The 25,159-nt window shown below is 43.7% G+C and overlaps 1 protein-coding gene across 2 annotated transcripts in view; it reads right to left on the reverse strand.

Moving 5' to 3' along the window:
* Window positions 1-341: 341 nt before the first annotated feature.
* Window positions 342-25,159, reverse strand: part of LOC134354097 (BTB/POZ domain-containing protein KCTD5-like) — a 40,622-nt gene continuing 15,804 nt past the window's right edge. For both annotated transcript variants that reach the window (XM_063062856.1, XM_063062855.1), the window contains exons 3-6: window positions 15,050-15,141; window positions 10,878-10,973; window positions 8,654-8,779; window positions 342-991 (exon numbers count right to left, since the gene is read on the reverse strand). In XM_063062856.1, the coding sequence (XP_062918926.1) occupies window positions 962-991; window positions 8,654-8,779; window positions 10,878-10,973; window positions 15,050-15,141 (344 nt within the window). In that variant the 3' untranslated portion in view covers window positions 342-961. The remainder of the gene's footprint in view (window positions 992-8,653; window positions 8,780-10,877; window positions 10,974-15,049; window positions 15,142-25,159) is intronic.

Genomic DNA, 25,159 nt, shown 5'->3' on the forward strand with positions numbered 1-25,159 from the left:
ATAGCGTGAACAAAGCCTTAGGCCTCAGGCCTCAGAGCCCACCAACCGAGACAAACAATCCACAAGAAATTCCAAATGCCCATTAAAAATTAAAAGGAACAATGAATAAAACATACTTCAACACAAGAATATTTGTCCACATAACTGTTATATTATCAGTCATTTCCAAATATAAATAGTTGATAAGCCAATCTGCTAACCCTTACATGCTCAGCCACCTCAAAACTATTTTTTTTATTAAAAAAGTGTTCTCTATAGAATAATCTTAATTTTTCTTTAGCCAATGCTAAAATGTACCAAAAAAATTCTTGTTTTTAAAAAGTTAACATTTTCAAGTATACTCCCCACCCACCCTCCCCACCCTCAGCACCACAACTACCCACAGCTTCGACCTCTGACCGACTGTAAACAAAGACAAGACCCGGGGAGGACACAATGGCATCTGGTTAATATTCACTTTTTTTTCTACCACACCTACATTAACAACATGCACCGCAATCCTTAGAATGGCAGCTGAAGGCCAAAGGTTGAGCCTGAGGAGGCCGAGTTCCAATAGTGTTACCACCATAAATCACACCCTATTAAATAAAAATTAGCTGCCGTTATTCTGTCAGCATTAGACACAGCTTCAGTACAAAAAATGCCTCGATGACCTTTTGTAAGGAACCTCCTGGCTCCCACAACCGACACAGAAGGAAATCCAGTCCCGAGGAAGGCCGCAGGGCGGGGATCACTTTAGACGAGCCCTCTGCTGTTCTCAAGCAGGCATCTGACATCGAGAGGAGGATTTTTTTAAAAAACAGATAAAACAAATAACAAAAAAAAAATTGCAGAGAGACTGTCATGTGCATCCTGCTATGGCTTTTGGTGTTGTGATATGCTGTAGAATTCCTCATCTTCCGTACTGGGATACACATTAGCTAGTAAAAAAAAAGGAAGAAAAGGCATATGGGGCACTTCCTCACATCGTGGAGCCTTTTGCTTGTAAAAGCTGTGGGAGGGGGGGAAAAAAAATCAGAAAACAGGTTTTAATTGCTGATGGCAACAAAGAGAATTTACAGTCAGATTTCCACCCACTCCCAATCCTGCTGCTTCTGACACCTAGCACAAATGAGGCAGCTATTCACCACCTCCACTCACATTAATGTATTCCATAGTCTCTTGTCTGATGCTCACTCTCCTAAGGCAAAGGGCAGGCAGACCTGAATGATTACAGGGGTGGGGTGAGGGGGGCAAACAGGATGAGGAACCTCCGAGATGCACAACTGTCACAACCTCAGCAGGATCGTTTCCAGGCCAACTTAAATTCCAGATAGGGGGAGGAAAATAAAGGGGAGATTCCAGAGAGTCAAATCAGAATCCGGGGGATAAAAGAATCATTTCAGCAAAGATCTGATGGGCTGAATGCCCTTCCTTAGAGGTGTAAGCATTCTACACTACGTGAAGGGAAGTAAAGAAGAGACAGCAGGGCGTATCAACAGTAAGTGTCAGGGAGATTGAAAATCTGTCCAAGTGGTGCCACAACAACCTCACTCAATGTCGGCAAAACCAAGGATTATTGACATTAGGAGAAGGAAACTGAAGATCCATGAGCCAGTCCTCATCGATGGATCAGAGGTGGAGAGAGTCAGCAACTTTAAATTCTTCCGTGTTGTCATTTCAGAGGATTTGCCCTGGGACCAGCAAGTTGGTGCCATCACGAAGAAAGTACGTCAGTGCCTCTACTTCCTTAAAAGTTTGGGAAGATTCAGCATGACATCTACAACGCCTATAACATGTATTCTCCCACCCTGAAAGTTTTCATGTTTTATTCTTTTACAAAATCACCAAGGAAATGGAAAGAATGTGGCGCAGCTGTAAATCTGACTAGAGCAGGTCATCCTCAAAAACTGAGTGACCGTGTAAGGAGACTAGTGAGGGAGACCACCAAGAGACCTACGACAACTCTGGAGGAGTTGCAAGCTTCAGTGGCCGAGATGGGAGAGACTGCCCGGGTGCTTCACCAGTCGCAGCTTTATGGGAGAGTGGCAAAGAGAAAGCCACTGTTGTAAAAAAAAACTCACATGAAATCTCGGCTAGATTTTGCCAGAAGGCATGTGCGAGACAGACTCCGAAGTCAGCTGGAAGAAGGTTCTATGGTCTGATGAAACCAAAATTGAGCATTTGGACCATCAGACTAAACGCTATGTTTGCTGTAAGCCAAACACTGCACATCATCAAAAACATACCAACCCTACCGTGAAGCATGGTGGTGGCTGCATAATGCTGTGGGGATGCTTCACTGCAGCAGGCCCTGGATGGCTTGTGAAGGTAGAGGGTAAAATGAATGCAGCGAAATACAGGGAAATCCTGGAGGAAAACCTGATGCAGTCTGCAAGAGAACTGTGACTTGGGAGATTTGTTTTTCACTAAGACAATGATCCCAAGGATAAAGTCAAAACTACAATTAAAAACAAGAAAGTTTATGTCCTGGAGTGGCCAAGTCAGAGTCCAGACCTCAATCCAATTGAGAATTTGTGGCTGGACTTGAAAAGGGCTGTTCACTCACAATCCCTATGCAATCTGACAAAGCTTGAGCAGTTTTTTTTTAAAAGAATGGGGGAAAATGTCAGTGTCCAGATCTGCAAAGCTGATAGAGACCTATCCACACAAACTCAAGGCTGTAATTGCTAACAAAAGCACACCTACTAAATACTGACTTGAAGGGGGTGAATACTTATGCAACCAATTATTTTGAGGTTTATATTTATAATTAATGAAGATCACTTTGTAGAGAACTGTTTTCACTTTGACACAAAGGGGTCTTTTTCTGTTGATCAGTGTCAAAAAAGCCAAATTAAATCCACTGTGATTCAATGTTGTAAAACAATAAAATATGAAACCTTCCAAAGGGAGGGGGTGAAATTTTTTTTATAGACACTGTAAAACATGGACAAACATCTATAGGTATGTGTTGGAGAGTATATTGACTGGTTGCATCACGGAAGCACCAACTCCCTTGAACGGAAATCCTACGAAAGGTAGTGGATACAGCCCAGGCCATCACAGGTAAAGCCCTCCCCACCATTCAGCACATCTATATGGAGCATTGTCGCAGGAAGGCGGCATCCATCATCAGAGATCCTCACCACCCAGGTCATGCTCTCTTCTCACTGCTGCCATCAGGAAAGAGGTACAAGAGCCTCAGGACTCACTACCAGGCTCAGGAACAGTTATTACCCCTCAACCATCAGGCTCCCTGAAACAGAGGGGATAACTTCATTCAGCCCATCACTGAACTGCTCCGACAACCAATGGACTCCCTTTCGAGGACTCTTCAGCTCATGTTCTCAATAGTTATGTTTGTATATCTTTTGTAGTTAGTTTGTCGTCTTTGCACATTGGTGGTTGTCCATCCTGTTGGGAACGGTCTTTCATTGATTCTATGTTTCCTGCATTTACCGCAAGAAAGTGATTCTCAGGGTTGTGTATGGTAACAAATATGCACCTTGATAATAAATTTACTTTGAACATCAGAGGCAACTCCAGCTTCCATTAATGGTCTGGTGAACTGAACACATCCACTTTAGCTTCATTCTCCAAACACCATGTCTTAAAGAGAGGAATCGGTGGAAATGATCTGTAGTGTTTGTGAGGAAAGAAACAGAGTTAACATTTCTGGTCAAGGACCTTTGGTGCAAGATCCAATAAACCTGAAGCACAGACTCTTCCTCCCCACGTAGATGCCACCTGATCATCTGAGAATTACCAGCATCTTCTGCGTCATTTCCATACTTCTAGCATCCATGGTATTTTGCCTTAGTAAAGTGAAAGGTCACTCCATTGTCCGCAACCAATCAGTAACTCTCGCATCAGGCAGTTCGATGGCTGTTACAGCAGCAGCAGTCATCTTGTTTGCTATTCAAACCACAGGAGCAGCAATTTCCCCACAATGGGAGGTTAGTCCCACCATTTTCATGTGGCATTGTAGCTCTTGGTGATGGTGACGTAGCTTTAGGGCACGTTCAGGAAAAGTTCTATTTGTCATTGCAGATTGGGGCAGATTTCAGACTTCAATCCCAGTGTCCTTTGCAAGGAGTTTGTATCTTCTCCCCATGGAATGCATGGGTATTCTCTGGGTCCTCCAGTTTCCTCCCAAAACGTAATGGTTAACTGGTCATTGTTAAGTGTCCCATGATTAGTTTAGAGTTAAATGGGTGGCACAGCTTGAAGGGACTGTTCCCCTCTGCATCTCAAAACAAATAACTGAACGGATAAACTCATCTCGGGCTTCCAGCTGGGTACGGGTATCGATTATAACCTACGTTTTGATGACTAACTCTGCCATCTTCATCAGGGATAATGACTGGCAGCCCAAGAAGAGTTTATTCGTCATATACGCCGGGAAAGCACCAAATCCTTTTACAAATGAATAGACCTTTGGCAGACATGTTCTTCTATTCTCAAGGAGGCTGACCGAGTTAATAGCAATTGAGGCAAAGCAAGTTAAAATACGAACCATTTTATTGCATAATGGATTAAACATACATGGATGATGAGTGAGATGATAGATTTTTGGTTGAGTGACTTTCATTTCTGGTACAAAACACAAATATAAAAGCAGGAATAACAATGGTCACCAACTGTAAACTCAAGTACGGATAAAGAATCAAGTGTCCTGGTGCAGTGTATAGATGGGAGGGGAGGGCTGCTCAGTTCACAATCTTCCCACTGCTCAACGCACACAGTGTCCGCGCCTCACTTTCAGAACTCGTTTCGAGATTTAAAAAGGTTCATATGAGTCACGCAAGTACACAGCGGGAGACAAGCACATGCAAAGCGACAATGTGGATGGTCAGACACGCACCAGAGAGCTGCATGGAGATGGCCACAAGAATGTTGCTTTTAAACGGGTGAGACTAGCTGGTGCAGTTGTAAATGTACAGCTGAGCACAGCAGCGTGCTAATTCAAAGTGAGAGCTCTATAGAACTCTACAGAGGCAGGTACAGGCACAGCCCTAAGGGAATTCACATGAATAAGAGGGAAGTGTACACATACTGAAAAGGGGTGCAAGACACTTAGATACACACACACACACACACACACACCAATCCCATATGCTAAAGATAACATGCGACGCCAGGCATCACAGTTGCATAATGGTTAGTGCAACACTATTACAGCTCGGGGCAGAGTTCAGAGTGCAACCCGGGCATCCTCTTTAAGGAGTCTCTGTACCCATGGAACTTGTGGGGTTTTCTCAAGGTCCTCTGGTTTCCTCCCACAATCCAAAGACGTATCCGGAAGGTTAACTGGTCACTGCAAATTGTCCCATCATTAGGTTAGGGTTAAATCGGGGTTGTTGGGGGCTGCTGGGCGGCTCGAATCAGCAGGTTCTCAGGCACTCAAACCATCCCGTCTGACACCAGCAATCATTCCATGTTCAAAATCACTTCGATCACTTTTCTTCCCCATTCTGATGTTTGGTCTGAACTGAACATCTTGACATGTCTACATGCTTCAATGAGTTGTGTTGTCGCCATGTGATTGGCTGATTAGATATTTGCATTAACGAGAAGGTGTATCTAATAAAGTGAGCATGGAGTGTATATTACAAGTGGTGTATAATGAAGCACCAGTCTAGTGAGCATTAGAATAGTCAGGCCTAGGGTCACAATGGCATGGATTGAAATTTCAATAATGGAGGGACAATGATGGAAGTGGAAATAACACCATCTGAGATCGAACAGTACACAGAGTTGAAAATTCAGCTTGGGAATAGCCGGCTTCAAGCCATCAGAGTGGCCAGAAGGGGTTGGAATTGGTGACAGGCTGGGAATGGATGTTCACCTGCATAACTAGAGCTTCACACGGAACTGGAGGCAACGCGATGGAGGAGACCTGACGAAGGGTCTCGACCCAAAACATCGACTGTACTTCTTCCTATAGATGCTGCCTGGCCTGCTGCGTTCCACCAGCATTTCATGTGTGTGGTTCAAGACCTCCATGTGGCTGGAAGTGATCAAGATGCAGCAGGCAGTTGTGCAACAAGGGGGCCAAGGACATGGCTGCTAGGTTGAAGGTTCTACCCGAGCCGACTGCCTGCCCCTCTTCTGGGGCTACATTTGTGCCATACTGCATGCGATCACTATGGATATAGCGGGGAAATTCTTTAGCCAGAGAGTGGTGAACTTGTGGAATTCATTGCCACAGGCAGCCGTGGAGGCCAAATATTTAAGGCAGAGGCTGATTGGTCCGGGCACGAAGGGAAACGGGGAAAAAGGCTGGAGATTGGAAAAGAAAACAGATGAGCCGTGATGAAATGGTGAAGATTCGATGGGCCAAATGGCCTAATCTGCTCCCACATTGTTCATTTCAATTTCAACATGATTTGTGTTTTTTTTCCTTTCTCATGTGCAACAGGTATTGGTCTTTTAATTCTATTTAATTGTGTTCTTTCAAGTTTTCTTGCTTTGTAAGCAGACAAATCACAAGGCGTACAATTTATACATTCTTTGATAATAAATGTACTTTGAATCTTTGAATATTTTAAGGTGTTATGGCCTTATTTCCAGGAATGGTGGGCCCCCGCAGGGAATATAGATGGAAATAATTGAATTACCACCTATATTAACAGTACTGGAATCCCTAACCTTTGTATGCATTTTGTGTTTAAGTTTTGTAGGTTTGTAAATAAAAAGGGCACGTCTGCAGACTTGAGGAAATGATGTTCAGGAACGGAAGAGGAGCAATGAAGCTGCCCGAGACCCTTAGCTCCAATCTTGCAGAAATGAAAACTGAGCCAGGGCAATCCCAATGAATTGGACAATGAAGAAGAGGCAATGGAATTCTACTGCAACAAAGAACAACACGGGTATAGAGACTCATTCATAGAGGTCAGTGTGCACACATGTACACACATGACATACAAAGAGGAAACATACACACACACACACAGACTTGTGCACAAGCATACTCCCACAGGAACCAAAGCTCTACTTATTCACCCTGAGGCTAGAACCTGCTCTGTGGGGTATTGCCGTCAGATCTACCACACACAAATGCAGAAATGATCCCACCACCAGCTCGTTCTACATCACTATCAGTTCTCACCACCGTATATGAGTTACAGTTTAGTCCCCGTCATTCATATCACAATCAGCTTCCTCGTCCTCGCCCTTTATCCAGCATGCAGCATGCACAAGGATTCAAATGTCAAACAGGAAAGACAAAATGACTACAGATTAAGAAACCAATAACTTTTACAGTTTTTTTTTTAAAAAACACTTTCAAGTTTCAAAACAAGTTATTTCCACTTTTCCTGGCAACATTAAATGCTTCCATTTGGTTTAGAGTCCACTTCGTCTCAGAGTAATCCCACTCTGTAATGTATTCTCCGCTATTTCCCTCAATTCTTCCCTATCCCAACACTCCCTTACAAGGGGGGCAAGTTACTGCGTCCAATTTACCAACAACTCCACTCATCTTTGGGATTGGTTGGGATGAAGCGGGTGCACTCAGAGGAAACCCATGCAGCTACGGAGAGAACGAGCAAACTCCACACAGAGAGCAGCGGAGGTCACGATACAATATGGGTCGCTGGCACTGTCTGACACCGTGTAAGGTCACTCAGATGCATTGTGGGTCCTCTGGTGAGTGGAGAACCAGCTCCGCCGAGACAATGCAGAGTCGTTGCCATCACAACAGTCATGGAGGGTGTGGGAGTGGGCAACTTCCATTATCAACAGGTCTGTCAGATGTTTTTATTTAAAACTCACTCACTACCACTATACTTGCAGCAAGTGCAACTCATGTAGCCTCTTTTTTTTTTATATAATATAGCCTCCCCTTTTGTCATGATAAGGCCTAACTCAGGGTGGAAGAGCGTCTTATATTCTGTCTAGGTAGCCTCCAAACTGATGGCATAAGTATTGATTTATGCCATCAAGTTGGAAGTTACCTAGATGGAATATGACATTAACTCCTTCCAGTAATATATTGTTCCTCTTCTTTCATTTCCCACTTGACCTCCTACCTCTTCTCCTCACCTGCCTATCACTTTCCCCTGGTGACCCTCTTTCATCCTTTTCTCTCATGGTCCACTCTCCTTTCCCATCAGATGCCTCCTTCTCCAGCCCTTTTCCTTTCCCACCCATCCCCTTAAGGATAAAGAGAAAGATTAGCTTTTTGTCACATATACATCGAAAAGTACAGAGAACTGCATCATTTGCCTGAAATCAAATCAGCGAGGATCATACTGGGCAGCCCACAAATGTTGCCACACTTCCGGCACCGATAAACATGCCCACAACTTACTAAACTGTGCGTCTTTTGCGGAAAGCACAGCACCCGAGAGGAACCTCACGTAGTCACGGGCTGATGGTACAAACTCCTTACAGGCAGCGACAGGAACTGGACCCCAATCGGTGGCAGGAGCCACAAAATGACGCGCTACTATGTTTATGGATTGAGACTTCAGCACGAGTCTTTACGATAGCTTTTACTTGACCATCACTAATGATTGTCCAATCGGGGTCCAATTCCCGCCCCTGCCTGTAAGGAGTTTGTACCATCAGCTCGTGACTACGTGAGTAAGTTCACTCTTCAGACCGAGTGGTTGCCAATCACCTCTGCCCAACCACAATGTCACCATGCAAAACACACCCAGCTCACCTTCGCTTTTCGACTCGGTTCACAGCTTATCCCGTTGGTGGTGTTGTGTAGCTCCTTGGAAACAACACATAGAAACTCTGCCTGGTCTTCATTGCCATAGTTGTAGGAAGATCCAATGCTGACCAACTGAAATGAGAGCAGCGTGCACTGATATAGCCATCGAATGCAGAGGCCCGTGGCATGCCAAGAGGCTGAAGCACAATGATCACTGAACCACAATGAAGGAAGTTACGTGGGATCACTCCAGGCTTAAGGAAGGGAGGTAGATAGACAGATGGCATCAAGGAAGAAAGTCCACGGACCGGAGTCCAAACAGCTGCCAACGGGGAAAGGGGAGGGAAAATAGTTTAAAGCAAAATTCTTTGGAGCTCAGGGGAAGAGTGAGGGAATAGGATTCACGATGAGGCCACACTCAGGTTAGAGGAGCAACACCTCATATTCCATCTGGGTAGCCTCCAATCTGACAGCATGAACATCAATTTCTCGAACCTCTGGTGATTTCTCCCCCCTCCCCCTCTCTTTTTCCATTCCCCATTCTGGCTCCCCTCTTACCCCTTCTCTTCTCACTTGCCCTTCTCCTTCTTAAGGTGCCCATCCTCCCTCCTCTTCACCTATAGCCCACTCTCCTCTCCTTTCAGATTCCTTCTTCAGCCCTTTACCGTTTCCAGCCAACACTTGCCAGCTTCTCACTGCATTCCACTCCCCCACCATCCCTCTCACCTGGCCTCACCTATCACCTCCTTTTATGTACTTCTCCCCCGTCCCCTCAACCTTCTTACTTTGGAATTTTCCCCCTTCCTTTCCAGCCCTGATAAAGGTCCTTTGTCTGAAACGTCATCTCTTTATTCCTCTCTGTAGATAGAGCATAGAACAGTACAGCACATCAACAAGTCATTTGGCCAACAATGTTGTGCTAAACCAATTAAATTAGTAATCAAATGGCCAACTAAACTAATCCATTCTGCCTATAAAAGCTCAATATACCTCTGGTTTCCTCACATCCACGTGCCTATCTAAACATCTCATGTACCTGCCTCCCTAATGCACCACCCCAGGCAGCATATTTCAGGCACCCGCCACTCCATGTTAAAAAAAAATGCCCTTCACATTTTCTTTGAAATTATTCCCCCTCATCTTAAATGCATGCCCTCAAGTATTCGGTATTTCAACCCTGGGGAAAAGGTACTGTCTATCTACTCCTCTCATAATTTTATAAACCTCTATTGGATCTCCCCTCAGCCGCCACAGAAAACAACCCAAGTTTGTCCAAACTCTCCGTGCAGCACATGCAATCTAATCCAGGCAACGTCCTGGTAAACCTTTTCTGCACCTTCTCCAAAGCCTCAACATCCTTCCTGTAGTGGGGCGACCAGAACTGTATGCAGTACTCCAGGCATGGCCTAACTAGAGCTTTATAAACTGCAACACAACTTCCTGACTTTTGAACTCAATGCCTCAACTATTAAAGGCATGCATGTCATATGCCTTCTTAACCCCCCTATCAATCTGTGTGTAGGCACTTTCAGGGAGCTATGAACTTACATCCCAATGTCCATCTGCTCATCAACACTGTTAAGAGTCCTGCCCTCTACTGTCTCTTTACATTTGACCTACCGAAGTGCAGCACTTCACATTTGGCCAAGTTAAACTCCATCTGCCATTTCTCTGCCCATATCGGCAACTGATCTATATCTGTAATCTTTGTCAGTCTTCTGCGGTATTCACAACACTACCAATCTTTGTATCATCTGCAAACTCACACGTACATTTTCATCCAGATGCTGCCTGACCTGCTGAGTTCCTCCAGCGTTTTGTACATGCTGAGTGGAATTGAATGTTTTTAATTTTAAATATATATAGGGAGTAGTAGGACTCAAGCGCCAAACAGCTTCTGATGATGGTGCAACAAGTCTATAATTCTGTTCCAGTCCTGATGAAAGGTCTCAACCTGCAATGGTAACTGTTCTTTTTCCTCCCTAGATGCTGAGCTCCTCCATTATTAATCTGTTTCTTTGTCCTTCAGAGTAGTGCATGCACCACTCTAATAGAGTCCTGTTGCTTCCTGTCAACTGCTCCTAATTCACTTCTAGATGGATTACACACATTGTGTTTTTGGCGGGAGGTTGTAGGGGAGTAGCGATGCTGAGTCTCAGCACTTTATAAAGGGTCAGGATAAGTGAAAGGATCCCACTGTTCCTGACACCGAGAGAGTTGGGAGCCTCACCTGCTCAAACTTCCAGCCGTCAGACATAGTGGAAACCATTTGTGTCAGCTCTTCCTCCTGACACTGGAGAACTCGGTAAACATGTTTTGTAGGAATCTGCAGAGATACAACAGGAAGGTATTGGTTAACAATTTCCATTAAACTGCAGCATTTGTACCTCATCCGTACTGATGGCTACCCTATATTCCTCATCACAAGGCCAATGCTTTGGTTAGTTGCATAATTCTGCTTCGGAACAAGGAGTAATGAGCTTAAGCTAATTACATCTCAGGTTCAATTGAACCATGTTCACTTCTGTAAAATAACAGATTAAGATTAGATTTGTCACATGTGAATCAAAACACACAGTGAAATGTGTCACTTGAATCAAGACCAACACAATACGAATGCGCTGGGGGCAGCCCACAAGTGTCACCGTGCTTCTAGCACCAACAAAGCATGCCTACAAACTTACTAACCCAAATCATTTGTCTTTGGAACATGAGGGAAAACTGGAACACCCAAAGGAAACTCGTGTGGTCAAAGGAAGGACGTACAAAATCCTCACAGACCATGGCAGGAATTTAACCCTAATCACTAGTGTTGTTCCTCCAAGAGGACCACAACCTTGTCGTGGTTTGCGTCCCTCAATGACCCGGAGAGCTATGTTGGCTGGAGTCAGGGCCTTGTGCTTTGGCTCTTGGCAGGGTCATCCATGCCAAACAGGTCAAAGGGTAGCGGCCGGACTAAGAGTGGTCCACCGGTCCTCCAGGTTTGGGGGTTCAACTCAGGGCTAATAGCCCTTACTGGTAAAACAAAACTGTAGCGGAAACAGCAATGAAGAATCCTTGACAATACCGAAAACCAAGAGGAAGCTCCTGACACAATGAAGGAAGACCAGAACACCACCAGAGATGAGGACTTTCACTGCTGCCCTAAACGTTAAATGGCGTAACTGGAGCCATAACAGCATTAGGCTAACCACTACGCTACTGTGCCGCCCTTGATGGGAGCTCTCTTACACAGAGAAATTAGTCATACATAAAGCCATTAGGACTCTGGTTTATTTTAGTACAATATTTCCTTTCCTGGGGTGTACGGGGTGTCCAGGGAGGGGTAGCACCTCTGGTGAAGGGACTTGTCATGTCCATTCCAGGGCATCTCACTTATCTTTGGTCCCGACAGGACACTCAGCTCTGGCCTCTGGCTCCAAGTAGCTGTTTGCATGGGACAGTGCCCACACTCCAGTACACACCGAACTAAACCAGGGGAAGAGTAGCTGGCAGCTTCATACACTGGGAAGGTAGGGACATGCCTGTCCCAGCATGCCAAGTCAGCTCTGGTGGACTGGGTGGATGAGATCTACAGGCAGATCAAACAGCCAGGAAGCCAGTACTTGCAACACTCCATGGAGAGTGGGGAGACATGACACAGTACAGACGATGCCATAGTCACCCACTGCAACCAAGGAAGACACCAGTTTGCGACGCTTGTTTGTAACACTGGGGTTAGACTTCGGAGGTCGCGAGAGTGGAACTGCCTCAGCGCAACGGCTTTTCCACTTTAAAAAACCCTACCGCACAGGTTTCCTGTCATCTTTGGATAGCCACCATTTCCTTTTCAACAAATAATCAAGACCATGGAAGTAGAGGTGCTGCTGTGAGCACCTCGAAGGAAGTAAAGAAGCTTTCTTTGTAATTGCACTTGTGTGCTGGGCCCAGGACAGATCCTCGGAAATGATACCACCAAGGAATTTAAAGTTGCTGACCCTCTCCACCTTTGATCGTCCAGTGAGGACTGGCTCATGGACCTCCTCCTGAAGTCAATAGTTTTGAATGAGAGGTTGTTGTTGTGGCACCAATCAGATTTTCTATCTCCCTCCTCTATGCTGATTCAGTACCACCTTTGATTCGGTCAAGTTCAAATATGGCATCGGAGTTGTGCTTAGCCACACAGACACGAGTATAAACTAGTTAAGAAACTGATTTTTCACACCATCACTGCTAATGTCACAGCTTTCCAGTCAGACTTTTAGATAGGATTGCCTGAACAGCCAAGGTCCAATAACAATTATAGACATAGCCATAAAGTGCCGCAGCACAGATACAGGCCCTTTGGCCCATCTGGTCTGCACCATACTGTTATTCTGCATAGTCCCATTGACCCTCAAAGGATATTTTGGCGGGAGGAGAAGATGGCGGCGCGACGCAGTGTGCGCAGCCTCTCCGGTGAATGATATCTAATCTGTCAAGTAGGGTGCCGTGCACAATTCTGATTTGATGGAGGAAGACGTGAGAGCACGGAGGAACATCTGGTGAAACTTCCGAAATGCCTGCTTTGCTGCTGCCGCTACTGTATGATCTGAAATCTCCGGAGGGGAAGGCCCCGAATCCTCGGCTTTGCCTGTTGTTTGGCGGCCTGGGCCGAGGTCAAAGCGCTCGGCAGAGATGGTGCTCGGTGTCGGAGGCTCGGACAGACTCAGAGTTGGACTGTGGTTGGGTGTTTCCAGGACGCCGCATCGGCAAGTTTGCAGCACTGGAAGCTCATGGCAGGGAGAGTTTTCTCTCTTCTACTGGCTGCGTGAGATGATGGGCTATAGGGATTTTGATTCTTTTTTTTTTACCGTGCCTATGGTCTGCTCTTATCAAATTACAGTATTGCTTTGCATTGTTGTAACTATATGTTATAATTATGTGGTTTTTATCAGTTTTAGTCTTGGTCTGTCTTGTGTTTCTGAGATAGCATACTGGAGGAACATTGTATCAGTTTTTATTGCATGCATTTCTAAATGACAATAAAACGAGGACTGAGTGTCCTCATAATCTAATCTAATATTTGAGGAAGTACATTAACAGGAAGGGTTTAGAGCAGGGGTTCCCAACTTTTTTTCATGCCATGGACCAATACCATTAAACAAGGGGTCTATGGACCCCAGGTTGGGAACTCCTGGCTTTGAGGGATATTGGTCAAATGGGACTATCTTAGATGGACATTTTGGTCGGAATGGACAAGTTGAGCTGAAGGGTCTGCATTAGTGCTGTTATTCTGTGACTCTTCATAGAGTTTTGGTCACCTACCTACAGGAAAGATGTGAATAAGTATAGAGAAAATTTACAAGGATGTTGCTGGGTCTGGAGGACCTGAATTATAAGGAAAGATTGAATAGGTTAGGACTTTAATCCTTGGAACACAGAAGAATGAAAGGAGATTTATTAGAGGTATACAAAATTAGGGTATAGATAGCGTAAATGTAAGCAGGCTTTTTGCACTAAGGTTGGGTGCAAGTTAAGAGGGAACACAAGGGGAAATTCTTCACTCAGAGGATCATGAGAGTGTGGAACGAGCTGCCAGCACAAGTGGTGCATGCAAGCTCATTTCAACATTTAAGAGAAGTTTGGATAGGCACATGGATGGTAGGGGTACGAAGAGCTATGGTCTTGGTGCAGGTCGATGGGAGTAGGCAGTCTAAATGGTTTGGCACAGACTGGATGGGCCAAAGGGCCTGTTTCTGTGCTGTACTTTTCTATGACTGAAGTCCCTTTGCATCTGATTTTTAAAATGTTCTCCCTGAAAATAGCCTATGCCTTTATTCTTTCTATCAAAGTGTATAACCATACACTTCCCAACACTATTATATCTGCCACTACTTTGCCCATTCTGCCAACCTTCTGCAGACTCCCTGCAGAATCAGCCACATCAGAACACATTCAGAAAGAAGAAAGAAGAAACAAGTCATCTTCAACCACAAGAATGGGAAATCAAGTGCTTCAGTTTCCTCCCACAGTCCAAAGACGTACCAGTTAGCAGGTTAATTGGTGATTGTACATTCTACTATGATTAGGCTGGGGTTACATCAGGGGTTGCTGGTTGGTGTGGTTCAAATGCCTGGAGGGACCTGTGCTGTGCTGTGTCTCTAAACAAAATAAATAACATGCTCAAGTCAACGATGACAAACAAGCCACAGTGACAATGTTCTACCTGGCCCTGCACCACCAAGCAGGTTCAATAAAAAGGAGAACGGTTCCTAATCCTTGTTCTAGGCATAGACTAGTCAACTGAGCCTCACCAGATGATCAAACAGCCAGCAGACATTTCATTCATGTATAGGATGTGGGTGTCATTGGCAAGCCCAGAACTTGCCGTCCATCCTTAATACAGAGGTGATAGTCCAATCGTCCACTCTGTTTCCTTACCTGTGTGGGCTTGCAATCCCTTTCTTTGATCTTCTCTTTCACTAATTTGATCAAAGGCGCAATGTTGTAAAACTCCGCTTCTTCCAGAACCCCTGCAACAGAGAAATATTCTGTCACCACGGACCTGCACGCAACTCAGATATGTGATTTGGTGCTACTCTGACAGGGTTTTACAAAGCACACATCTGAAGCTATTATTTTCAAAATAACCATATATAATTGTATTACTTTTAACACTGGTTTTCTAGTAGTTTAGTTCCCATCCTCAGCTTCGGTTTGCTGCTACCAGCCAGCGAGAAGCTGTTGGTATTGATGGTTGTCCATCGTGTCTGACGGTGACAGGAAAGCTGTACGGGAGAGCTTTTAAAGTGGAACAGCCATTGCACTGGAGCAGCTTCACTCTTCATCGCGCTTCCTGAGGATCCCTACCACCCCCACCCCCCAGGACTATCCCTCTTCTGCACTGCTGCCACAAGTTTCACGAAATACGCGACTGATTATAAGCATGATTGTGATAGAAAGGATACCACAAAACTGAAAGCTGAGATGGCCTAAAACACTGAGTTGATTTAATTCTTTGCATTGAACCACAGAAAACGCGCTGAAGGATAATCAGGTCAGTAATTATACCCACTGGTCCACTGTATTCCTGAACTTTGAAGCACTGCCTCAGAAATGTCCAATTTATTTCCACCACCCAGTCACGCTGCCCACATTAGAAATTTTCCCAACTCAGTCCATTTCTGTACCACAACAGCAAAGCATGCTGGAAAACAGAATCAGAAAAATTTGCTGGAGATCCCCGGATCAACACCAAAGTAAATTATTATCACAGTACATGTATCGCACCATATAGAACCCTGAGATTCGTTTTCTTGCAGGCATACTCAGTAAATTCAAGAAACATAATTGAATCAATGAAAGACAGCACCTATCAGGACGGACAAACAACCAACGAGCAAAAGGCAACAAATTGTGCAAATACAGAATAGAAAAAAAATAATAAATAAGCAATAACTAGAGAACAAGATGAACGAGTCCTTGAAAGTGAGCCCACAGATTGTGGGAAGAGTTCAGTGATGGGGTGAGTAAAGTTATCCCCTCTGGTTCAAGAGCCTGAAGGTTGAGGGGTCATAACTGTTCCTGAACCTGGTGGTGCAAGTCCAGAGGTTCCTGTGCCTTCCTTCCTGATGACAGCAGCCAAAAGAGAGTATGGCCTGGGTGGTGGGGGTCCGTGATGATGGATGCTGCTCTCCTGTGACAGGATCATAATGAAGGAACTGGAGATAAATAAATCGATAACCTTTAGCCCAAAGGTCAAATCTATGACTGGCAAGTCTTGAGGTGAAGTTAGAGGCCAGATGTCTGTGAGCCTGAGAGGTTGGGGCCAAGGACTGGAAGCCCGGAGGCAGCCTGTCCGGTGGGGGTAGGGGGTGAAGGGGGCTGTATGTGTGTAAGTAAGGAGATGGGTGGGTGGGAGAGGGTGTGAAAGGGACTTGTTTTGCTACTGTTGTGTTCTGATGTTGCTTGTGTTGTTCTGCTGGACACTGAGGGCAAGCTACATTGGTGCCAGAATGTGTGACAACGGCTGAATGTCCTAATTATGCTCCTATGTCTTTTTTTTAAACAATAGGTGCAGGAGTAGGCCATTCGGCCCTTCAAGCCAGCACGGCCATTCGGCCCTTCAAGCCAGCACTGCCATTCACTGTGATCATGGTTGATTATCCACAATCAGTACCCCAAGTACTTATGGACACTTACAGGCTGCCCCCGGCACATTCTTGGGTGTGTTGATTGTTAAGGCAAATGACATAGTTCACCGCATGCTTTAATGTACATGTGATAAATAAATCTGTATTTGGTCTTTACACCATTTGTAGAAATATCAAGGCTCATCTGTTTCCTCAAGCTGCGGACATGCAGTAACTGAAATGCCCCCGTGCACATAGCCTTTTGTTACATGCAGCTAGAAAAAGTTTACAAAACGCGAAATGTTTTCTTTGTTGTACTGTATTTCATTATAACCTTCAATTAATACATAAAATCTAAAGTACATGAATTTCCATTCTAAATATTCATGCATATTACAAAAAAAAGCTTTAAAGAGCTGCGCAGTTTTCAGGTCATGTGAAAATTTCCTCCCTAGAGCTACAGTTGGCTTGCATAGCTGCAAAGAAAAATTAGAGTGAACATTGGCAGGAAGTCACTTGACTCACTGGTTCACTGCTGGTTGTCTAGGTAAAGCAATACCTTAGCCCTAGTTAACCCAAAACATTAGCTGCTGCTGACCAGCTAAGCAGGTAAAGCATTTTCTCTTTTGTTCCATTACCTCCTGCAATTCTGAATGTGTACTTTAACATTTGAATTATTCCCTGAAGCGAAGAACTTAAGAACGTCACATGGAGCTCCCAAATTGTTCTCTGAAAGGCCAATAACAAGCAAGTGTTCATTTAACACACATCAAAGTTACTGGTATTTGATGTGTGTTGCTTGAATTTCCAGCATCTGCACAATTCCTGTTGCAAGTGTTCATTTAGTTGAGTTTGAGGAGATTTGGTTTGTCAACTAAAACACTTAAAAATTTCTACAGATGTACCTTGAGCATTCCGACTGGCTGCATCACCGATGGGTGGGGGGGGGGAGGGGGTGCTACTGCACAAGACTGAAGTTGTAAAAACTTGCAGAATTAGTCAGATCCATCCTGGGTACTAGCCTCCATAGTATCCAAGACATCTTCAAGGAGCGGTGCCCTAGGAAGGCAGCGTCCATCATTAAGAACCAATACCCAGGACATGCCCTCTTCTCATTGTTACCATCGGGAAAAAGGTACAGAAACCTGAAGACACACACTCAGCAATTTAGGAACAGCTTCTTCCCCTCTGTCATCCGATTTCTAAATAGTGTTCGTGGGTTCAATGTCTATCTCATTACTCTTTTTATTTGTTTTTTTTTAAACACTACTTAACCATTTAATGGACATATATACTTACAACAATTCAATTTTTTCTCTATATTTATCACGTACCTCAATGTACTGCTGCTGTAAAGTTAACAAATTTCACGCCATGTGTCGGTGATAATTAAACCTGATTCTGAGGAGTTATTCAGTTACGAGCGATGAAATTATGGGGTTATACTATTAAAACAGAAATGAGAGGTCGAGAAAAGCCTTCAAATACCATATGCAACCCATTTCTAAAGTACTTTGTTGTAGGAACAAGCATTTTACACAGCTAAAATAATGTACAAGTGGTGAATGACAATGAGGAAAGAGTGGGAGGAGTCCTTCACGGAGGATGAAGTGGTTTACTGCGAGAAATGTTTATGCCAGAGATTACTGACTGTTTAAGGACACTCATTCCCAGAACGGCACTACGAACAACAGTGGTCTGACCTGGGTTTTATTCCGACCACTGTAGGGAGTTTATACAGTTTTCCTGTGACCACATGGGTTTCCTCCAGACACTTTTTCTGCCACATTCTGAAAAGATGTGTGGGTTTGGGTTTGACAAATTGTGGGCACATTACGCTGGTGCCGGAAACATAGTGACTCGTGTCTCTTACGGGCTGCTTCCAGCACATCTTAGCCTCGTGTTGATCGTTGATGCAAAATGACGTATTTTACTTTATGTTTCAATATACACGTGACAAGAAACATATTTTTGGTCTTGACGACACTGGGTGCAAGGTTGTTGCTGTAAACCACTCAACTAGTATATCTCACTCCTGTATACCCTCTTGTCAGCATCTGAAATTCTGCCAACAATAGTTGTACCACCAGCTAATTTATAGATGGCATTCGAGCTGTGCCTAGCCACACAGTCATGGGTAGAGAGAGAGTAGAGCAGTGGGCTGAGCGCACATCCCTGAGGTGCACCAGTGTTGATCGTGAGCCAGGTGGAGATGTTATTTCCGATTCACACAGATTGTCGTCTTCCGGTTAGGAAGTCAAGGATCCAGCTGCAGAGGGAGGTACAGAGGCCCGGATTCTGGAGCTTTTCGATCAGAACTGTAAGAATGAATGTGTTCAATGTTGAGCTGTAGTCAATAAACAGCATCCTGACATAGGTATTTGTATTTGTCTAGGTCAGCGGTCCCCAACCACCGGGCCACAAAGAATGTGCTACCGGGCCGCGAGGAAACGATATGAGTCAGCTGCACCTTTCCTTATTCCCTGTCACGCACTGTTGAACCTGAACATAGGGTTGCCAACTGTCCCGTATACTGGGCTAAATTGGTTTGTCCCATACGGGGCCACCCTTGTCCCGTACTTCCTCCGCTAAGGTAGAGCATTCCTATGAAACCTTTCGTGCCTTAATGGCATGAAGCAAAGAAGCAATTACCATTAATTTATATGGGAAAAATTTTTTGAGCATTCCCGGACCCAAAAAATAACCTACCAAATCATACCAAATAACACACAACACCTAAAATAACACCATCATATAGTAAAAGCAGGAATGATATGATAAATACACAGTCTATATAAAGTAGAAATCATGTATGTACAGTATAGTCGAGAAGATGAAGCCAAAACCGATTTGTGGAATAAAATCCGCACGTACGCGCATGCGCACACAGGTGCCCGCACAAGGCTTCATGATCATGGTAGTCTTCCTGGGGTAAAGTGTCCCGGGATTTGACTGCTACTTTTGTCCCTTATTTGGGAGTGAGAAAGTTGGCAACCCTAACTGTAAACGACATGTTCAGGTGATTTTAACCCTACTTGAACACCCCCCACCACCGGTCGGCTGTCTGCAAGAATATTGTCAATATTAAACCGGTCCGCAGTGCAAAAATGGTTGGGAACCCCTGATCTAGGTGATCCAAGGTCGTGTGGACAGTCACTGAGATCACAGCTGCTGTAGGCCTATTGCGGTGATAGGCAAATTGCAATGGGTCCAGGCAAATGTGGTCAAAGTCCAAAATTAATATTTCTCATCTGTATTCACCACGGCGTATGACATGAAAGATATTGAATTCAGGGAGCAGTATGTGGATAACCTGGATCTGGTCAGTGTTAAAGAGGCAGTTTTAGAAGTCATGGGACGTGAGGTCTGAAAAATCCCCAGGGCCATTTGAGATCTTGCTCAGCTGTTTTGGGAAGCAAGGGAGCAGATGTGAAAGAACCATGTTTTAAGGGGGATTTCAGGGGACTTTATTTTTATTTTGTATTTTTTTTAATACAGTGGTAGATATTTGGATCTTGCTGCCAAAGGTGATTGAATCAGATACAATCTCCGACATTTAGACAGCTAAATAGGCAAGGCATTGAAAGATACTGACCCAGAGAAGGCAAGACCACAAGACACAGGATGAGAATTAGGCCACTCGGCCCATGAATCTGCTCTGCCATTCCATCATGGCTGATTTAATACCCCTCTCAACTCCATTCTCCTGCCTTCTCCCCAGTTTAACTATCTCAGTTTTACATCTATCACAATGACTATCAACATCAGAAAAGATTTTAGAAAGTCTTTCCTTCGTCAAATGATAAATGTACAATTTTAAATTGAATCAATGAATGGCTAGCACAAATTGAAGAAGAGTTAACCAACTTCAAAATCCGCATCCAATCCTCCGTCACAAAAGTCAAATTGAGTTCCTTTTCCCAATCTTGTTTAATCTTAGATAAAGGACGCTTATCCTATTGTAATAATAAATTATAAATTCTTCCAAAAGAACCCTTGATCGAAGGATTCATACTCATAATAGTATCTAACAGGTCAGCCTCCAATATGTAAGGAAAATTACTTAAATATTTTTGTAAAAAATGTCTAACTTGAAGGTATTGCAGAAAGTGTGAGTATGAAAGAGAATATTTATCAATTAATTGTTCAAAAGACATCAATCTATCTTCTTTAAATAAATCCAAAAAAGAATTAATACCTTTATTTTTCCAAAGTAAAAAAAATTGGATCACTCAAAGAAGGCTTAAAAAAAGTAATTTTGATAAATTAAACTACAAAGTTTAAATTTTTTAAGATTAAAAAAATTGCGGAACTGGAGCCAAATTTGTAAAGAATACTTAATCACAGGATATAGGTTTAAATTAACAACTTTAGCTAATTGCATAGGTAAAGCAGCTCCCAATAACGAGGTTAAATAAAACTGCTTTACAACTTTCAGTTCCAGGTCTACCTAAATTGGCCGAAGACTCTCATCAACCCAATATAACCAAAAAGACATGTATCGCACATTAACAGCCCAATAATACATTCTTAGATTAGGCAAAGCAAGACCTCCAACCTTTTTCCAATTTTTGTAAGTGACATTTATTAATTCTCCCCATAAACTTTGATGCATTAATCAAGAACCTATCAATCACTTCTGTAAATATATCCAACGGCTTTGCCTCCACAGCAGTCTGTGGCAATGAATTCCATAGATTCACCATCCTCTGGCTAGAGAAATTTCTCCTCACCTCATCTGCTCTAAAGGGACGTCTTTCTACTCTGAGGCTATTCTGAGGACATCCTTCTATTCCTATTCTGTGCCCTCTAGTCCTAGACTCCCCAATATAGGAAACATCTCCACATCCACTCTTTGTAGATTGTTCAATATTTGATAGTTTTCAATGAGATTCCCGCAGTCTTCTAAATTCCTGCGAGTACAGGCCCACAGCCATCAAACGCTTCTCATACGTTAACCCTTTCATTGCTGGGATCATTCTAGTGAACCTCCTCTGGACCCTCCAATGGCAGCACATTCTTTCGAAGATAGGGGTCCCAAAACTGCTGGCAATACTCCAAATGGGGTCTGACCGATGCATAATAAAGCCTCAGAATTACATCTTTGCTTTTATATTCTAGCCCTCTCAAAATGAATGCTAATGTTGCAATTACCTTCCTCATCACCAACTAAACCTGCAAGTTAACCTTTCAGGAATTCCGCTTGAGGACTCCCAAGTTCCTTTGCAAGTCTGATTTCTGAATTTACTCCTGGTTTAGAAAGGAGGCAAATAGAATTAGTAGAGATGAGTAAAAAAGTTGGGCACGGATGTGATGGGCTGAAGGGCCCACTTCAATGCTGTACAACTCTCTATGTTTGTAAACAAATACCAAAATGGTAAAACTGTGGCATCAGTCCTAGAGCCAATATAGGATGATGACCGACTGGGAGTTGTTAGAATAAGATAAACCCAACCTTATCAACTGCATTAAGTTCAGGTTCAAGTTTAATTTCCATCAACCATACACGAATACAACCAAAAGAGACAGTGTTCCTCCAGGGACCCCGTGCAAAACACGGTGCACACACACAAAGTATCAGTAAAATACAGTCACACAAAGAAAGGTCCAAGTCCCTGAGTCCATGAAGGTTGCAGCAGTCTGCAGTTGAACACAATACAGCTCGTCTTCTGCCCAGCAATCACTGGAAGGCACCAGCATGGATCCTGCATATCACCTCCAGCACCAAAACTGGTGCCCCTCTTAAGCCTGGTTTATACTTCTGCGTCAACGTGTCGCCGTAAGTACTGCGTCACTGCAAAGCCGACGCGGAACCCTACGTGAGAACCTGCGTTGCTGCGACGCGCACCTCGCCCAAAATGTAACCGCACGTCGCGGGAACACAGAACGCAACAGCTGTGATTGGTCCGCTTGGGAGCATCGCATTTCACCCTACGCTACAATAGCTTCCCACTGGGCGACTGAACAGCAGGGAAGGAACTCTGGCTGCAATGCTTTCCATAAAGCTTTTCAGACCTCCAAAATTATGGAGGACACATTTCGCTTTTACGAAAAGACGCTCGCGTTTTGCTTGTCCCGAGAAAGACTACTATGACCATGAAGCCTTGTGCGGGCAGGTGAGTGCGCATGCGTGACGTGCGCGAATTGCAGAGCAATGCAGACACACCAACGCACAAATACAAATGCTCACAACACGCATAGGTAACTTGCGTAGGTTACGGCGTCGATTTAATGCATAAGTATAAATCAGGCTTTAGGCAGCTGCAAACAGATATCACCACGGCTTGAGGCCTAGTCCTCACTATAGCTGAGGTCATGCAGCTCCCCCTGCTATTGGTCCCACCAATTCCAAGAACTGGGCTTGTATCATTCCACATTACCAATGTCTAATAGGGTCCTGTGATCACAAAAAACAAGTGACTAAAGCAATCACTTGCTGTTAGACTGCACACTGCCCTCCTGCACCCACTCTGATATCTCTCTCTCTACCAGGCAGCACAGTCCACACTAATTTCCAGTTCCTTCAGCTTCTCCACCACAAACAACTTGCTGATAGGGCATTTAAAGTTTTTAATGTCCAGCAGGGTCTTGCGAACACAAAAAATGTTTTAAAAAGTTTAAATGTTTAAGAAGAGTTATAAAAAAAGACAACACCTTACATCAACACTTAGAAGCCACTGCATCCAAGTGAACTGTCATCTTACCATTAATATTTATTATTAATAAGTTACTCTTGTTGGATTTGACTGTTTAATTCTTATACTGGACTGCTTAATTAATATTTTCTTTGTAGTTTTCTTTGCATTTCATATGATAACTTGTATACAAGTAACTGTGCACCATGCTTCCTAGTAATAATAGTATGCATATAATAATTTAATATGCCTCCAGTGAATATACACATACTGCATTATTTGAATGTGCTATCTCAATGATTGACTCTTATCTAAAAATTTGAATGGAATTTTCCTCATCTCTCTAGTATAAAAATAGCTGGCAGCATCATTTTTTTACTTAGCTTTCTCTCTTTTCAACTCGTATACCCCCATCACTGTTCTGTCCTTTTCCTTTGTTCTATCAATGCATAATAAGACAATCGTGAAGCACCAGGTTTTATGCCTCTTTCCTGACCCCTAAAATAACCTTGGACTTAAACATCACAATCCAATACCCTCTTCGCAGATGAAATGGAAGTGGACACTGTACAAGCTTGTTACAGCCCATCACTGAGCTTATCTGAACAGGACTCTTACGTGATAGCAACTATGTGCCAATTTACTAAGTGCACAGATAATAAATTTATAAGTTTCATTAATTTTTACATACAGTACATTGCAGTAACAGTTATGAGAAATAAGAAATCCCAACACAAGGTGCAACTAATATTTTTACAAATAAGTATACATTTGGACTTGGAAAAAGACAAACAACCTTATCAACCAATCCCAACCACCCTCTTGTCCTCTCCCACAAAAAGTTAACCCCCTTAACTACTGTTACGATTATATATTGTATTTTTTAAAAAAGATTAAAGATCAACATTATTTGTCACATGTACTTCAAAATATACAAAGTAATGCGTCATTTGTGGCAAATTAAATCTGCACGGATTGTGTTGGGGGTAGCCGACAAGTGTCACCACACTTCCAGTGCCCACAACTTACTAATCCTAACCACGTGTCTTTGGAATGTGGGAGGAAACTACAGCACCCAGAGGAAACCCAAACAATCACAGGGAGAATGTACAAACTCCCTGAAGGCAGCAGCAGAAATCGAACCTCGATTGGTGATAGCAGGCGCACTAAAACAACTGTGCTAACCACCATGCCACCATGCTGCCTCCTGTTTTGTGGGAGTGTACTCCTTTCACCATCCCTGGTGGAAAATTTCTCTCCCAACTTTATTTGCAGTGTGCTTTGCACCTTGGCCCTGGAGGAACACTGTTTTGCTTGGCTATATTCAAGTAGAGTTGAATGATAATTAAATTTGAACTGAACTTGAAGTCAGCAGCACCAGAAACTTCATGCAAGCTGCTTTTCCAAGGGACTTACCCAATGACCCAGTGAAACAAATACAAAAACTTCAGTGAGAAACAAACTGCTGGAGGAACTCAGTGAGTTAGCAGCATCTCCAGAGGGACATGGATATTTCAGGATGAGACCCTTTATCTGAATTGAAAAGGGGTTATAGCTAGTACAAGTTGGTGAGGGTGTAGGGTAGAACAATGATTGGTGGGACATCAACACGAGTATTAGGGAAGGAAGGAGCTGTGTTGATGGGATGGCCTCCACTTGAATCATGCTGGGACCAGGATCTTGGAGAATCACATGAATGGGTGCTACGGTAACATAGTGATTACCACGACGCTATTACAGCTTGGGGTGTCAGAGTTCAATTCTGACATAGTCTGTAAGGAATC

The sequence above is a fragment of the Mobula hypostoma genome, chromosome 11 (genome assembly GCF_963921235.1).
Source record: "Mobula hypostoma chromosome 11, sMobHyp1.1, whole genome shotgun sequence".
In the NCBI taxonomy this organism is placed as follows: domain Eukaryota; kingdom Metazoa; phylum Chordata; class Chondrichthyes; order Myliobatiformes; family Myliobatidae; genus Mobula; species Mobula hypostoma.